At 44.2% G+C, this 18530-nt stretch overlaps 1 protein-coding gene across 1 annotated transcript in view; it reads right to left on the bottom strand.

The window, feature by feature from the left end:
• The window catches only part of MATN1 (matrilin 1, cartilage matrix protein), a 21655-nt gene extending 5894 nt beyond the window's left edge, over positions 1–15761 (bottom strand). The window contains exons 1-5 of the mRNA XM_009322235.1: positions 15674–15761; positions 12220–12566; positions 4126–4348; positions 1467–1592; positions 755–1168 (exon numbers count right to left, since the gene is read on the bottom strand). Coding sequence (XP_009320510.1) covers positions 755–1168; positions 1467–1592; positions 4126–4348; positions 12220–12566; positions 15674–15761 — 1198 coding nt within the window. The remainder of the gene's footprint in view (positions 1–754; positions 1169–1466; positions 1593–4125; positions 4349–12219; positions 12567–15673) is intronic.
• Positions 15762–18530: the final 2769 nt, after the last annotated feature.

The raw sequence follows: 18530 nt of genomic DNA, 5'->3' as shown, positions 1-18530 counted from the left end.
TCAGCAGGTCAGCAAAGGGGCAGATCTCAAGATATTTATACTTCACAGTGTTTAGACATATAGATATATCAATATGTAGCTACTGTGCACTTTTAATATTCCAGTAGAAGCAGAAGAAAGTTACTTATTAGTGTGTCTGGGTGTGTCTGGGACTTGGACAGGGAGTCCACAGTAACTCTCTTAATCCGTGTTTCTGCTTTGTTTATTGTTTTGTTTCTTCTTTTTCTTTTCCAGGCCTTAAGGCTGATACAGCCAAGCCACACTTGGCCCCACAACTCCCGTTATTCCCCAAGGGGCTCTCTGATGGTCGTCTTTGCCTCACTGTGAGTGCCACTGGTGCTGACCTGACTTTCATTACCAACATCAGACAAATCCTCAGCTTCTCCCTGCGATTTCCTTCACATTTGTGTGAAGCATGCTAGACCAACATGCATCCCATACCAAATGTGTGAAACTCCACCCTACCCAGTGGAGAGACCTCCAGCAGACTTAGGTCAAAGACACAGAGGGGCTGTGGGAACAAAAACCAGCTGCTGGCAAACCAAGATTTGTCTGACCCCCAGCCAGAGTTGCTCCAAGTTCTTTATGAGCGTGCAAGGATAGTCAGGCAATATCTTGACAAAGTCACTTTATAGTAATCTGTTTCTATCCTAAGTAAGAGACATCTCCAGGGAAAGACTCATACGTAGGTTGATACCAAATGCAGTACCTGGTCCAAGGGAGAAACAAGCCACTGAGAATTCAGGAGACCTACCTAAGTCTTTGGCTTTCTTAGCAGCATCAGTGATGTAGTCTTGTGACCGTCCATCAGTGAAGACTATGCCCACCTTGGGGACCCCAGGCCTCGCTCCATTGATGACGGAAAAGGAACTGTCAATGAGGTGCTTCAGAGCCTGGCCTGTCATCGTTCCTTTCATCATGTAGGCCATTTTCTTGACTGCTGCTTTGATGTCCTTCTTGTTCTTGAACTGCCCCAGTGGAAACTCCTGTCTGACAGAACTGGAGTACTGAACCAGGCCAACTTGGGCCTGTTTGTCTGACACCTCCAGCGAGTCCACAATTTGGTTGATGAATTTCTTCACCAGCTCAAAGTTCTCAGGCCGCACACTCTTGGAGCCATCAATCAGGAAAACGAGATCCAGAGCAGATCCTGACCCACCACTGCAAGCTGAAGCAAAACATGAAAAGAGGGCAAAAGAAGATAGCAACTAAGACCCCAATTAATTATGTAGGAAAATATAACCCTAGTGTCATTTTATCGCTAATGAAATAGGTTTAATCAATCAAAACTCAACAACAGGGAGTTGTTTTCAAACTAATGTTTTCAAAATAATTCTTGGTTATAAGTGCATGGTTTCCTTTTCTGCCTTTTCTGAACAGAACACATCTGCCCTGTCCCAATCCTGTCCCCACCATACCACTGCAGATCACAGCTCGGCTCAGTGCAAATGAAAATCATTACATACCGCTGCAGGTCTTCCCATCGTTGTTCAGCGTGAAACCCTCTTTGCAAGCACACTTGTATGCTCCTGGGGTGCTGATACAGATCTGCTCACAGTCATGGTCTCCAGTGGCACACAGGTCTGACACCACTGCAAGCAAAGGTGCAGATTAAAATCAGAGACCATGCCAAGGCTTCTCAACCCAGAGCCTACTTGGCCCGTCCACAAAGCATGATATTTGTCCCATATGCTCAGCGATAACTAAACCTGTCTGCAGCAAAACAAGGCAGCAGAGGTCATTATTCTTGGATAGTGACTGAGACACAAGAGGAAAGGAGAAATTTTCACAAGTCTCCTGACTCTAACGCACAGCCAGGACTAGAAATAATCTCCATACTGAGGGCAAAAACCATCTGTCTGTTGAGCATATCACAACATACTTCACTCTCCAAAGCTACTGGTTGAGATTTGGTTTCCAGCCTACCATCTGGACTGGCCAGTACCCATTTTTTCCAGCTATGTAGTACAATTAAGATTACTGAGTTCAGCCCCATATACAGTTTTCTATCCTGGATGGGATTCATGTCCAAACATACTTGGAATTCCCTTCAGAGCTACTCTCACATGTGCAGCTTTCAGATTCGCTCTCTACAAACGTTTCTGCCTGCTGATCTTAACCTGGATCTGACTCCTGAGATGCTGAGCAAACAGAAGCTGCATTGCAGCTGTCTGAGCCAGCAGCGTCCAGTGACTGACAGCACTGTCACAGATACAGCAATGATGATGGAAAACACACTCAAAAGTAAATAGATCTGGGTGAAGGAATTCGTTTACAAATATGAGGGAAATCCGTGCAGAAAACTGAGAGTTTCTGGTTCTATCATAATGATGGGAGGTGGCGCAAAGTCTTTCAAAGTTAAGGGGCTTCTGTTCATTATTTCAAGTTATTTGTGTTCTGCTCTGCATGTATTTTGTACTTTTTCTGGCCTTCCCAATTCACATGTATGCACATTGTGCCAGCACTGGTAGACCTTTCCAGTAGATATGTAGCTCATATAATTAGGAATATTACTAACCATGCAGATGGCTGTAACACTGGGCTCTCTGGTTGAGTCCTCTGAAGCCTACAGAGATCTTATTAGTCTAACCAGTGGCTGGATCACCAAGGGTCTCCCTTTTTCCCATGTGTTTGTTGAGCATTATGGGAAACAGCTTGGACAGTGCTGCACAGTTCTTCCTGCTGTCAGTACCCACGAACCGTGCTTTGCAATAGCAGGTGGTGTTTGGGTACATCTCCAAGGACGGTTTTGTGCAGCTGCTTGCATAGCACGATAACAACCCACTTGGCAGTTAATATGGTGCTATTCTCTGTTAGCTATAATAATCCCTAGCACAGTGCTTCCCTCGGATGCATCTCTGAGGGATTTTACCATGGGGAGAACTTTGTCATCTGCATGTTACAAATTTGAAAAGCAAGGCACAGAAAGGACTTTTTTTCTCTTCGTCTTTTTGAATGACACCAATGCCAGAACTTCTAAACACATTGTCAGGCCTCTCTGTCTCTGGCTGACTCCTGACTCCAGGGCAGCCAACACAAACTCCCACAAATATTCATGGCCTGGATTCCACCTTCTCAAATTTTGTCTCTATCCCTCCTTTAGCATATAGTATTTGTTCCCCTCTTTCATGAGCTTCTGGTGCAGTGACACCTGATTATAATACATGACTCACTTTATATTCAAAATTTTCCTCCTTCCTACAAAGGAAGAAATTTTCCTTGATGAAAAGCTGCTCACCCCCATCATTTTCAGCCTGAAAGTTGAATCATGAAATTTTACACCTTTTGAAGAGATTGGTCTTGGAGAGTTTTACAGGTCCATCTGCGTGTATGTGTTTGCAATACCTTGCCATAGGCACTGTGGTGTATTGCACCTTTTAAAAAGTGTTGCCACACGTCTGTGCTTCAGGTGCGAAACCCCCAGGCCTCTCTTGCTAAGACATAAAATGGATATTTATAGACCACCTCCTACAGTCTTGTGGGTACCTTTGAAAGTAATAAAGCTTTCTCACTCCATTCACCGATTCATGTAGGAGTGAATATGTGCTTGTAGGATAGTCAGGCTCTTTTTATATGCTATGCAGAAAGGCATTAGACACTGCACCAGCCAGGAGAGTTTCCTGCCTCACAAGGCTTGGAAAAACAACAGCATGGTCAGGCAAAGGTGGTTCAACCTCTAGCAGGGAAGTGAAACCATCCCTTGCTCAACTGGGAATTTGGAAGGCAATACTGGTGGGGCAAATTACAAGTCAGATTCTCAGAACTGTCCAGATAGGCTTAAACATAAGGACAATGATTTTAGCTATATAAAGACCATGTTTTCCGGGTTCTTTTTCAATGTCTCAAGGAGTACGTGGGTCATGTTTACAAACTATTCCATGCCAATGAAGTCTGGAGACTTCTCTAACTAAAACCTGAAATTCCCTAAGCAAAACATGAAATTCTTGAAAGGCAACTTCAAAGAGCATCTGTTCCATATTGCTTCGTGCTCCTGCAGACCCAAGTCCTTGGAACAAGGAAGCAGATGGATGAAGGATGATCGCACATACAACTTCCATGTGAAAAGCTTACTGGCAGCCACTTGTACCTCTTGGCTAGGAACCCGGGGTTGCGGCAAGGACTTACCACAGAAAGCTTCTTGAAACTTGTGGGTCAGCTTCTCTATAACACTGTAGCTCTCCACATAGTCCACATGATCATCCAGGGGCTCACTAGCAATTTGCCGCAGTGTGTGCATGTCCACCCGGCCAACCCCGATGGCAAAGATCTCAATGCCGGCTGCTCTGGCCCTTGCTGACACATCCTGCACTCCATCCTGGGGACGTCCGTCAGTCACAACAATTGCCACCTATGCAGAGGAGGGCAGAGGCAAGGAGTATGTTTGAATGGGCGTTAATATCACTATTGCTTGTGGAACAGGCTGGGTTAGTAAAGAAGGTCTCACATTTCTAAAATTAAAGAAAAAGGAAATGCCACCCCCTCCTCCCCCTCTTCCCATTCTCCCTGAGATCACACAAGCCATTCTTTTTATGTAGGGTTTGTTTCTTTCTGCACTGGAAAGGTTAAACTGTCACGGACCTGACTGATTAATTAAGGGACAACTGGTACATCTCGCCCCTAAGGAAACCAAAGTAAAGGTTATGTTCTTCATATGCAAACTAATGCTCAAGCCAAACTCAATCTTCATGAACCCCCAGCTGACACTAAGGACAACTCTGACTCAGTATGGAACTTTAAAGAATCTCAGGAAATGTAAAGAAAACATCATGAGATGAAGACTTTTCCCCAATTTATAGATGGAAAAGCTGAAGCAGAGGGAGGGGAAGAGATCTGCCTAAGGTCACAAAGTGTGTCAGTGCCTGCCATGATTTCTGATTCCTTGTTCCACAATAAATAGCAGAGGTGAAACCTCTCCTAACATCAGCATTAAATTGACAGCTGGTTTAAGTGGGAACTGGATTTCACCCTGGATTAGATGGAGCCCTGAACCAGTCAAAAACCTCCAAGAGTCCTGCTCCTGTTGCTAGATTGTCTGTTTTCCTCTTTATTTTTCTTCTGACAAGTGACATTTTCACAAAACCTTCATTTTTGTTCTTTGCTGATTCATCTGCTCCTGCCACTTTTCCTTACAACTATTTTATTGTGACACCACTGTCAACGCCAAAGCAAATGATTGGGATATGATGCAGTATGGAGAAATATAATCAGCAGGAGCAGGTGAGCTGCTAAGCAGAAAAAACCTCCACATCACAGGCAGATACCCTCAGTAATATAGAAAGTAAAGAAACATCAAACAAAAAGGGCAAAAAAAAAAACCTATCTGGCAGCAACAGTGAGTTTGAATGAGCTATCATCTGGTCATTAAGGCAGTATTTGCTATTCTCCTCCATGCCATATATGCTCTCCATTTTTCTGAAGATAAAATCAGACCCACCAGCTGCTCAGTTATGACAGTGTGATGGCTGTTTTACATCCTCAGGTGGGAGAAAATTCATCTTGGGTAAGGTCAGGAGTGGGGTTCCCTGCCCCATGCGCCCAAGGGGCCTTGGCCATGCAGATGAAGTGGTTCCTTCCCCCTCTGCCCACCCTTCAGCCGAGGGATGGCTGAATGCTGCAAGTCATCTGCCCCAGAGTAATACTGCAATACTAATCTGCTGCCCTGTTCAGAGCTTTCCTTCTATACAAAATACGGGTGAACCAGGAAAAATGTAGAGCTTTTGAATCTGACACAGGTCTGTAAGTTCAGGTGTTTATCTGCACTTCCTAAGGGCTACAAAATTAAAAATTCCTAGTAGCATCACAATTCTGTAACTGGCTGCTTCCAAGGGAAAATAAATAAATAAATTCAAGTATTTCTCTTCTGCTTGTGGCCAAAATAAGGAAAAGTGTCACCCGTGGCAGATGTCAGTGCGTGTTGGAAAGGGGAATGAATATGAAAATCAAAGATGGACCAAAAGGAGCACTCGGGTTGTTTCTGGACCAGCAGCCAAGCCAAGGAGCAGAGCCAGCCATGCAATCGTGCTTTCTGCCAGGAGAGAGAGCCCTCGACTCAGCCGCTCAGCAGCCGGCTAAGCAGCTCTGGTTTCTGCATACACGCAGCAGCTCTGACATGGGGGCTGCCAATTAGAGCTTATCAAAAGCCAACCTGTCAGGAAACAAGATGTATTATCAAGTAGCTTCTGCGAACAACACCACCCTATGAACAGGTTTCTGTCAGCAGCTGCATATCTTTCTCTCAGTGTTTGTCACAGGATGGAGGTGTTGCATGTTCTCCTGGCATTTCTCTGTCTAAATAAAGTGATTCTCCAAGTTTAATCAGTTCCTTTGATTCTTCACATCCAGGGTGGCATCTTCACATAGGCCTGAGCCCCAGATACGACCCAGGAGGTGTCTGGTAGCAGCATCCACGTCTGGATCTGATGGGAAAGATCTTCATAATATATCTGTGTGAAAATTACTATAGAGCACTCAAAATTCATGTTGCTTTCTGACCTGCTGTTGAAGAAAACAAAACTTCTGGGTACAAGGAGTCTGGATCAGGCATCAGGAATTAATCAGTGAACCCATGGCTAAAATGAACATAACAGTAGTCAGACCAAGCACCAACCAGCCAGGGAACCTGTCTGTGACTGTGGCCAGGACCAGGTGCACACAGGAAGAGTGTAAGAAATAGAACAAGTATAAAGTGATCTTGCTATCATACATAGTTATCTTGATAATTAGGAAATTGTGATTTTTCTTAGGATTCCCCCTCTAGACCTTTGCCCTCCCTGCCAGCTTGAGGCAATGAGTTCCAGCGTGAAAAAAACGATCCTTTTGCTTTAAACTTACCTCCAAATTATTTGCAGTCACAGGATCTCTGTAATTCTCTGTGTTATGACCTTGTCTCGTTTAAAAAGCTGAGAGTCCTGCTATGTGCCTTGTTTGGTAAAGAGCAAGAGACAAGTTGGAGGAAAGGAGCAACCACTGCATCCTGTGGAGGCTGACTGCTCTGCAGCGTAGGGCTTGTGCTGCACTCAGCGGGTAGCCATGTGAGAAGAATTAAGAAAGGGTGAATGCTTTTGCTGTCTCAAATAGCTGAACAGGATCTCCAGTTTTGCCCTAAGGAAACTCAGAAACTTTTGCTTTTCAAGGTCAAAACTTTTACTCATTTTAACCACCATATTTCTTTTTCCTGTGAATTCTTAACTTTCTGGATCCTTCTTGCGTTACTTCTGTCATATAGAAACCCCCCATGTTCTCATGAGACAATGTATTCTTGGTTAACTAAGACAGCAGAGTATTCACGGGCATGTGTAGGCAATCCAGCAGCTAATAAGGTAGCGATGTCTCATTATGCAGTGTATAACATGAATGTTGTAACAGCACTGAAAGGGGAATCGGGCAGAAAGTTGAATAAGCCCGTGATTTTCTCAGCAATTTGACAATCTATTTGTTGTTTCTCCTAAAGAAAGATAACAGTAATTGGGCACCCCTGTAGTTTTTGATAAAGGTATAAACAGACTTTACTCTGAGCTCCTACAGAAACAAATAGTGCTTTTCTCTGTCCTGGGGTGACATTTGCTGCACGGAGCGCAGCAAGACTGAATGATCTTGTGATGCTTTGACCAGTGTCCCACATTGTAGACAATCATAGCACAGATTTTCACAAGGTCTTGCTGGATTGCTGCTGTGGGAAGGAGCAAGGACCGTATCCAATGCTTCTGGAACCTTCACGTCCCTAAATTACCATGTGACCTGTTCATCCTCCCAGCAGATGACGGGGTCACCCTGAGCAGCATGAGGGTCACAGAAGGGAAAAGTTTGCTGGACTTCAAGGCATCGTGGAAAAAAATAGAAAAATAACCAGGAAACCAAGGAATGCAAATGGTTGTAGAGTCTCCCACCTTGGAGGTATTCAAAAGCCATCTGGACATGGTCCTGGGCAACCAGCTTTAGGTGGCCCTACTTGAGAAGGGAGGGGTTGGTCAATATGACCTCCAGAGGTCCCTTCCAACCTCAACCTTTCTGTGATTCTGTCTCTTTGACCAGATCCAAAGAGGAAGGAAAGAGGTAAAAGCCTGTAGTGATTTATTTTTTTCTTTTTTAATGCCTAGGATAAATCATTAAAAAGACACTACTATTGTTCTGCTCTTTTAGATGTCCAGGAATTAAGGTTTCAGGGAGACAAAGCAACTTTAGAGTTCTTTGTACCACTGTCCACAGAAATATTGATGCTTTAGCCATGCTATTGCCACTAAATAAATTTGATCTTTTTTGAAGTGCTCAGATATTTAAACTAAAGGCTTGTTTGGTGTATTAGCAGCTCTTATGTGTATTGAGATGACAGGAAACTGCAAGGATTGCAAGACCATGTTGAGTGAGTTTTCTGGCAGCCCAGCTGCAGAGTAGACAAGAGCAGGAAAATAGTGCACACGGAAAGGGGTTACTTAAATGGTGTGGAAGAGATTCGTTAGATAAAGATCCAGGCATTTTCATAGACAGCTCAGTGAAAATGTCTCTTCAATCTACAGTAATGGTCAGTGCTGCATGTAAGGTGTCAGGCTGTATTAAGGAAAAAAATAGAGACCAATACTGAAAGTGTTATAATAGTATTGTATAAATCAGGACTGTGTCCCAGTCCTGACCTAAACATGGTCACCTTGTCTTAAAATAGATATTGGGCAGTTAGATAAAGACAGGAGAAAATCATGAAATATGGTAAGATGTCTGAGGGTCATGAATGGATTGGGTAGCAGTCCTAGAGGAAAGTGGATCTAAAAAGATCCTATTATTTGCTCCATTTGAAAGGTAAACAATAAGAAAACCAGTGAAATCAATGGGAGCTGCCTTCACACAAGAAGACTGGAAATCAAACCCCTCCTTTAGGATCCTTCATTCATAACCCGGGTACCATTCTAGGTGCAACGACTGGCCATAGGTTTCCTGTTTCTTGATTTCCTCCATCTATTGGGTGAGGATGTCTGCCCAACTCAGAGATCTGAGGGCTCTGTGGGTGTTGCTGGAGCTGTGTCAGGGTTGTGCTCAGTGTGGGATCACTGGTGCCATGGAGGGCACTGGTATTATTCTTCCAGTACTGAGCTCCTTGTGTGGAAGATGGCAGATACATGGAACAGTCTTAACTCCCTTTGCTGTTCCTCTGCTGCCCTCCTTTGCTCACAGGACAAATGTTGAGAAGAGAACAGCTTCAGCCACCTTGGTGCCTTGAATATTAGTCAGACAAGTAAATCTCCTGGACTGAGGACTGTAGAAGGGATAGAGCCTGGGGAAGAGCTACCTTGAGTTGTCAGGTCCCGAAGGCCACTTAATGGCAAATTAGCAACTGCCTGTGATTTCTTCTGATGTGCAGCCATGCAACAACTCCCAGGTTTTGGAAAGAGAACTTTGTGCGCTGACTGGTGCCCTTCATGCACCCTTATCCATCTCTAAAGGTGCTCAACAGCTTTGAATGGAAGTCTGATCACGAGACACATCTCAGAAGCAAATGCTATAATCATACCTCTAGCAAGAGCTGACCACCTCCAATGGAAGGAGCAGCATCCACCCCCTCCTGCATCGCTACCACATTTACTGTTGCACAGTGGGCAGCTACTGCTGACACTGTAGGAGGCAGGACAAGCACATCTGAACCTCTCTCCTGCTTGGAGCTTCTGGCAATTCTGGACATTGGAACAACAATTAATGGAGTGAGATGAGAAATAAGCTTTTTTGCAAGGTTGTATTGGAAGTAGTGAGAAGTAAATGTCTTTTTTTGCCTACCAGTACTCACTGAAATGTTTCTGTGGTCTGGCATTCAAACTATTGGGATTTTTTTGTGTTTTCTTTCTTATTAAACAATTTTTGCACTTCAATCAGAATAAAAATTTATGAAAAGCAGAAATAGATATTATCATCCAGACAATTCTTTTTTTTTTTGTTTCAGTTCAGCTGTCTGGTTTTGTGCTAAAAAATACCCAACAAAAACAAGCATTTCCCCTTACTTTTTTTCTTCTGGACAGAAAGGCACTGTTTGTGTGTGGCTATGGATGATCCTGCTTAGAGGAGACCTGCACCTCCCACTCCGCTCATGTTTTTCCACCATAGGGTGCTCTGTCCAGGCTGAGATGGCAGAAGGGCTCTGCTGGAGACCTGTCACCTTCCCGCCAGCTCCCCTGGAGCGGTTTCACTGGAGGAAACATCTCTTTCCCATGCAATATCTGAAACAGCTCTTCAATGAAGTCATCCGTGGAGAAACTGGGCAGCCCTGAGCTCTCCGAGAAATGAGTCCTTTCCAAAGCCTTTTGAGAGTGGTGGGAGCGGGCAGCATGGCTCGCTGCTGCCTCTCCTGCCACCCTGCGGCAGACTTACTGCTGCTGGGAAAGCAGGGAAAAGCAAAACACACCTTGGCAGCAACAGGCAGTTGCTTAAACCTCCAGAAAATAGCAGATTTGAGCTAAAGGCTGAATCCACACTTAATCTCTTTGAAGTAGTTCAGTGAAAATAATGAGAACAATTAGTCTTGCACCTAAAGGATTTTAAAGCTCTTTACTAAAAAAACCCCAACAATATAATATTAATAATGCCTTGCAATTTTGCAATGATTTCTTTCAGTGAACCTCAAAGAATTTGACAAACAAACCAATGTTACTCCTTTTGAATAAAAAACATTGCAGTTAGGTCTTGGAGTTCCCCTGCGAGAACTGGGCTATTATATTTTGCACCAGGTGACTCCTAAGCTTGAGTAATGATGTGTCCATGATGGCTCATCAAATGAGCTTCTCTCTCTGGAGCTGATTGCCAATGAGACTTTGTGAAAGTTTCTTGGAGTGTAATTTTTCTCTTGTTATTACCCTTGGTTTTCTTCCTATTGTGTCAAACTAGATTTAGGCTAAGGATACATAGAATTTTCCCTGCTGTGAATCCCGCAATAAAAGACCATATGAGGATGAATTCATTCATATTTACAAGTTGCTTATAGTTCAACATGGTGAGGAGGTACACAAGGTATTTAGATCATCCTTGTAGGTGACAGCCTCATTTTTAGAGGTATCTTTTGAATTCCAGACAAGCAGAGCCTTTAGGTTGCAGAACTTTACCAGTGCCTATTTTTCACTTTTCAGTATTATTTTTGACTTGCCATCCCTGGAAATCTTTTCCATGTTCTGCTCTGCCTTCCCTAGAGCATTACTAGCAGTGAGAGAAATGGAAAGTGACTGATGTTCCAAAAATAATGTAATCAGGAGAAAAATTCCAGGCTTCCTCACTTCAACAACTGGGCTTTCGTCCAGCTGGTGGAAAGCTCTAGCTGCTTGCAATGCCTTTGCTTATTTTTCTGGTCCAGTCTCATAGCAGAAAGCCAGTGGAGCTGTCAGGGGACACAAGGGCCTAGGAAGTGTGTTCACGATTGTCAAGAATATACATTCTCTACATGCTCAGAAGAGAGTTTTCCTGATGACGGTCACTGGGCTGAGGTTTGCTTTCATTCACGGCCAAATCCAGAGAGAATGAATGAGGTATCTGGGGAATAATTTTTTAAAGACTGAGCTTCCTGGACAGGGAATATGGGTCAGTAGCAACGATGCCCATTGCAACCACGTGTGGAATTAAGCTGACCTTATACCACAGCCTTAATGCTAAATGGTCAGTAAAGTCTGTATACCTGAAGAGAATACCCAGAATGGAAAACATAGCCATCAGCCAGCCTCTGAAAAACTGGAAGAGCAGTGGAGGACACCAAAACAGCACTTTGCTTTATATCTGCAGCTGAAAGGGGCCATTTCAAAGGAAACTTTCAGAAGGTTGCCTCACTTTTTACTATGGTGGATTCTGAAGCATCTTTATTACAATATTTTGGGGAAGAGGATCATTGTTCACACCTAGCAAACCTGGCTGAGATCATCATCTCATGGTGGTATGGTGTCGCAGGAACATTGGAAGCAGGGAGCCACGTCCCAAAGGACAGACACTCGAGGCAGAGACGAGAGATAGTGAAGCTGGATTAAATTTACCGTGACCACTTTTGGCCAGCTCTGCCCAAAAGAAAGTTGAGCTTTGTTTTCAAGAAGGGTTGGGAGGTTTCCACCTCCCAAGGGTTTGTCACCTTTGACAATTAACCCCCACTTGTCCCCACAGACTCAAAGCACAGAGAAAGTCACCTTTCCTCCTTTTCTGATTTTTCCAATCACTCCATGATGAGCCACATGAAAGAAGGAGTGTCCAAGAAACAGAAAATTTGCTTACCTTATTGAAATTGGGAGACCTCACCCTGGCCCCTTCTGAGTCACTAAAAGCCCGGCTAATGGCAAACTGGATAGCCAGGCCAGTCATAGTCCCAGTGGAGAGCGGCTCTATCCTCTGCACTGCTTGCAGGAGCCCTGCTTTGTTTTGGTAGGTCTTGAGGGAGAACTCGTTCTTGACGGCACTGGCATAATTGATCACACCCACCCGGGTGGAGTTGGGGCCCACATCCAGCCCTTCAATCACCCGGGACATGAAGACTTTGACTTTCTCAAACTCGTGTGGGCGCACGCTTCGAGAGCTGTCGATGACGAACACCAAATCGGTGGGTTTGGTTCTACACAGGGTACCTGGAAAAGATAAGGAGGGAGGAGAAAAATAAAAGAAGAAGAAGAGAAAAATATACTAGGAGGGAGAGGATGGTTTTCTTAGAGCAGCAGCTGAGGCTAGAGGACCTGCAAGCTTCAATCCTTTCTCTGCCTGTCTCAGAGAGGCCCAGTGAGACCACTTTAACCTAATAGTTCTAAATGTTCTTTTTCCTTTCATAGGAAAGTGTCTGTAAGAAAAGCACAGTTACTGGTTGATAACATGTACTTCTGAAGGAGCGAGCTGATGAGATACCAGCGCTGCGCTTGTGGGAGCAGGTTACCCACTTGTAACCCCAGGCCATTGCTAATGTCTACATGAAACTTAATTCGCTTATGTCAGCATGGAGGGAGGAATAAAGCTGTGAACTGAAGCCTGTGCATGCGCTTCTGCATCAAACAAAGTCTCAAAAGGAGTTACCACATTTCGGACATGGATAAGCAATCCACATGGATATTAATTAATGAGCTTTTATCTTTGTCATGCATGACCAGAAGCAGGCATGAAGCTCAGCAGTTCAGATTCGGTTGCGAATCAAGACACACAGATTAACTAACCAACATAGCATGAACCAGTCTCGTGTCTTTCAGCTAGTGGCACTAATAATGACATACTGTAACACAGCAAAGACCAGCGCTGTTTTATTTCTGTGAACTGGTGAGGGAGAATAAAATAAAGAGGTGTAGAACCACATAATTGATAGTTAATCTCTACAACCCCATAGTAAGACATGAATATCCACTGTAAAAAGTAAATGGTATAAACAGGAAGCATTAGCAATGCAAAGAGCTGAGTGATTTTTTTTTAAATTTCTCATTTGCATGCTGTTTTCCATCCTAATTTTCAGCTGTGGCAAAACATAAAAAGGATTGATATTTTTTATGATATTCTAAATGAATCGTCCCATTTTCCCCACCAGATCTGTAGCATTCTGTTCTTTTAATTTTTTTCTATCATTTAGCCTGTCTCTGTAGGGGCATCAAGTGCTCTGTTAATATTTTATTTCCGTGGAGAGGGACGATATAGGTTATATCATAAAGGAGATTTCTGCGGGCAGATTTTTAAATGTGAGCTTTTGGGCCAACAAATTTGTTCCAAATTATGACATAAATATTATAGCTAGTCCTCAGTGTGAAATCTAATGGAGTTTTCAGTCTTTCAGGCAGATGAAAATAAATACCCTGTGATATATCCATAAAGAATATAATCAGGTTAGTTTCCTGAGAGACACTAATGCTGAATTTGCTTCTGGCTCCCAGAAAGGTCTCTCTGAAAGATACTGTGTGTAGAAGGGGAGCAGGCAGTGGTTACTTTGTCAGATGCTCTAGTTTCCACTAAAATGCAATATAACCTTTTCCCATGTGGGTGGCTTTCGCTTTACCACCATAATTCATTGCAGAGGAAGGAAAAACTCAGTTGGCAGTCCATCTACAGTATTGCAAATCCCTTTACCAGGGGTTGGTTATGCCCATTTTACAGGTGAGAAATGAAGGTATAGAGAAAGGCTCAAATTCTTGCAATCAGTTCCTCCAGAAATAAAGCGCAGATTCCCCTTTGCCACTGTAGCTAATGAATCACCTCTGGTTTTAGTGACAAACCAAGGAAGAAAAGTTCTTTTTTTTTTCCCTAGGAACAGTTGGATCCAATAGAAGTTTTGAAGTATGCATGGAAGCTCTGTGATTTTGCCCTAAATAACATTTTTAACCTCTTTTTATGAGAGTGAAGAATATTTCAGGGAAATGAAGAGAAAAGAGGAGATATCAGATGGGAGCTTTGGGATTTCAGCCTGTCTGGTCACAGCCACTGTGCACATGTCAGGGTCTGCAGGACAGGTCTTGGTTATCTCTAGGAGGTGACAGTCAGGCACGCTTGCTCTGAGTGGCATCTTGACTCAGCGTAGTTTATTTTAAAGTTGAATTTAACCAGAAATAAAATCCTCCTCTATTTTAAAAAGTGTCCACACTTGAAGTTATTCAGGAATAGCTGAACTTCATGCACTGATTTAGCAGAAAATATCTCTTAGACCATCTTTGCTATATTCATTAAAAGAACAGGAAACCTGCCTAGTAACTCAGAATTAAAAGGTATTTATTTTAGAAATAGCGATTGCTCACGGTAGGGCTGAGTTGAATGACTGGTCTGTTTAGTTTCCTGACCTCAATAGCGCTTAGCGGTTCTGCAGCAAAGATAACTCTCCCTTTCCAAATTACTAAGGAGAAACTGGTCAGTATATCAGAAAACTCCCCTTCATAAGCAACAGCTAAGACTGCAGTCATTGTCATGACTATTTTACAACTGTCAATCTGCCCAGGTCTATGCATTATGCATCATCATAAGATCATTCAAGCATTTTTAAAACCCAGCAGTAATTTTTGCCTTGGCCACCTCTCCTGCGGTGAGTTCTCCACGTTGGCTGGAGCCCCCAGCAGCATTCTGCCCCTGGCAGAGGAGAGATGCTGCCTCGCTACCAGGTGCTTGCTGACACTAATTGCAGACTAGGAGTTAGAGAGCACGCAACCTCAAAGAGCAGGCAACTCATCGCCCATCTGGCTGCTCTACACCCCACTTGGAAAGACAAACAGAGCAGGATTTTGCTCAAGAAAGGATGAAGTAAAACCTAGGAAAGGCCCATCCTCAGCAACCTGACTCAGACCTTCCTGCTCGATGAGGTTAACCAGAGCTCGAGGTGTCTGGCCAGCTCCTCCTTGAGCTCCCAGCAAAACCATCCCTCTGCAGAGCTGTGGAGAGGAGAAGGTAGAGGAGAGCCCTTCTCCTGCCTGGGCCTCCTTCAACCAAAAGCAGTGGTCCCCGAGGCTGATGTTACGCTGGGGGGCTAGGGCTGACTTGATGCTACCTTTGCTGTGCCTCTGTACAGACCTCCTACTATTTCTTTAAAGCAATGCAACAGGCAGAAGCAAACACATCTCCAGGTTTTGCTGCCTTGGGAAAATATTTGAGAAAGCTCCTTTGTTCCCCTGACTGACGTTGGGTATTTCTTTTTCCTTCATCTCCTTCCCAGTCCTGAAGCAGGCTGATGGCAATGAGGTAGAGGACTGACACCATGTATCCCGCTGCTGAGCTCCCCACTTACCTCTCGGCTGCGGAGGTGCCCCGCAAACTCCATAGCTCTGGAGGAGAAGCAGCAAAGAGAGCAGCAAGGCAGAGAAAATCCTGTCCATGGCTGTGGAGGAGCCGGAGGCTGAATGCAGAGTGGCAAGCAAGAGCCTTGGCCCAGAGATATTAACCTGCCCTTCCTCGGGGAGGCATGGGGCCAGCCCCCCGGAGCGTGTGGAGGGGGGGGGGGGGGGGGGGGTACCGAGGGGAGAGGGACAAGCAAGAAGGACTAGGAGAAAATATTGCACGAAGGTGGGGAGGGGGAGCATGTCCAGCCCTGCCGGCCCTCAGCCCCTCCACAATGGCTTCATTGCTCAGCGAAGGGGATGGGAAGCTATAAAGAGACCTGCAACGGCATGGTATGTGGGGAATCTGGGACCGTAACAGTGGGACCAGTGAAACCAGCCCTGGGGAACTGGGGTTAACCTGTCAATCACCAGCTCCCGTCTGCAAATCCTGGGCTTTGCCACAGTAAGCAAACGGTCTGCGGTGTGTCAGGCTTGTGTCCTTCCTGCAGCAAAGCCCAGGGAGGGGGCGGTCGTGGGAGGGGGGGAACGGGAATAGGGTCACACAAATCATCTCTCAGTCCCTGAGTTTGCCAAGCACAGGGCTGGAAACCAGCTTGTGGGATCAGGGGGCTTCGCTTCCTTGGCTTAATTTGCGGGCGAATGCTTGGTTGCAGGAGGAGGGGAGAGGAAGAGGAGAGCAAGGCTTGGGGAGGCACAGGCAAAAGTGTAGGATGCAGAACAAATTTCTTCCTGCAGGAAACAGTTACTTCTCTATGAGGCTGTGCCCCCTGTGCAGGAGAGCAGGGAGGGAAAGAAAGAACTCAGTAGCCTAAACTAGATAAATAGACAAGAAACTCAGGATAGACAGACAGATTAGAAGTTTGATTTATTTTTTACAGCGTAGCATTCAGGTCTGTACACATGAGGGAGATACAGCTCCTGCCACAAAAAGCCAATAATCTAAATCAACAAATAAGACTGATGATGCTGCAAGTGAGCAGAAATCCAATGTTTTCTTTATGGAAGAGCAGCAGGGAGATTTGGTACTAGAGTAAGATGAATTTAATGATGGGTTCATCACAAAGCAGTGCCTCTATTTTCTTTTTTTTAACTACTGCGTTACACTATTGTCAGTTGATTAAAGCCCTTCTCCTCTGATGGATTAGTCTTTGCTCACCTTTCCAGCCGCACACCCTTGGAGCACTCATCCATTTAATCTGCATTGTGTTAGTGCACTGCCATGGCAAACTACCTTTAATTCAAAGTCCAGTTTCTCTTCCCTTATCCAGAGTCACTCTTTACTCCAAAAGTGCTTCAGCAGAGACCGAGAGCTCCTGTGGAGAAAGGCTCTTTGATTAGGAAAAAAAGGACCTGTCCTTAGTGAAGTTGCCAGGCTATTCTTAAATCTTTCAACATTAAAAGTGTTAATTAGAATATTAAAAGATGGCTATGTTCTCATGCAAAATCAGCATGGATTTGTCCCACTGCTATCTTCCCAGGTACACATCATCAATCACAGGCTTTCCACCATCTCTGGACCTAGCTGGAAATTTTTAACCAGAAGGAGCAAATGTTCCAGATGAACATTTTTTTGCTCCCATTTCACCTCTTTCTGTCATTGAGGCCCTTTTCCAAGCTTGGTGGCATCTTATTTTATTTGCTTGTTATTTCAGAGCCCCTGGGGTTAAAAGGGCTACCATGCAGGATGTGAAAATTGCAGATTACGATCATGGAGTAGTATAGAAAACACATGCAGACCTTCACGTATACATGTGCATGCACAAAGAACCCGGTGTAAAAACTTCATGTATAAATGCTTGTGCCCGCGAATGGATGCATAAATATATACACATGACCATACATGCATATAAACGTGATTGCATGTATGTATTTATGTATATAAATATGTATGTGTGCACAAACATGCAGACACTCTCCTCCATCCATGGTTTTCATGGATGTGTTTGGATATGCATGGATTTAGATGAGTGGTAATACGTATAAATACCATTCACTCATATCCTTGTGTGCTTATATGCGCACAGGTACGTTTGCTCCCCAAATATATAGAAGAGCTACACCCATACATTTACGACTACTAAGGAAAAAAGTGAAATAAAAGCATAAAATCCGTGAGATTTTACCTCCAGCCCTGTCTACGATGGGGTTTCTCCTGTTGCTCTGCCATGCATACAAGGATCTATTGGTGCAGACAGTACTTGCTTGCCATGAATAGGGATCATTCAGAGCCCTCCATAAATGAAGTCTCTATGGCTGTTCTTGCTGAGGAAAATATAAAGTTTCTCTGTGTCATTTTGCTGTTAATTAGCAAAGAAAGATAAATACATTTCAGGTGAATATTTTCACTAGCAGAGGTTGTGGCACACAAGCGACATTAAAGCTTTGAAAATAAGGCGAGAGGCAAAGGTGTGCTGGATACTATAGATCTGCATTTATACCTCTGTAAAAGCAGTGTTTATTTTAAAAATATAAAACATAATTTTTCCCCAGGCCTCCGAAAATGAAAATACTGGATTCAACATTTCAAGAGGAAAATATGCATTTAAAACTCTTCCCGAGCCTGCTTGCAACGTAAACAGACAAGCCATTAACGGCTCATGCTGGCCCCAGAGCGGCCCTGTCATTCTGCAGAGCCGCTATTGTAGGCTTCATGTGTCCTGGCACAGGGAAGGTCTGCCTCTCCCTCCAACACATTCATGTCCATGTCTCCTTACGAAAAAAATGTTTGTTTTAAATACCAGATCCCCTCTTTCCTTCCGCTGCTGGATGGTCAGCAGAAGATCCTGGTCCCACCTTGCTCCTGCT

The sequence above is a fragment of the Pygoscelis adeliae genome, unplaced genomic scaffold (assembly GCF_000699105.1).
Source record: "Pygoscelis adeliae isolate BGI_AS28 unplaced genomic scaffold, ASM69910v1 Scaffold513, whole genome shotgun sequence".
Taxonomy (NCBI): domain Eukaryota; kingdom Metazoa; phylum Chordata; class Aves; order Sphenisciformes; family Spheniscidae; genus Pygoscelis; species Pygoscelis adeliae.
This window is presented reverse-complemented; position numbering and strand designations above follow the sequence as displayed.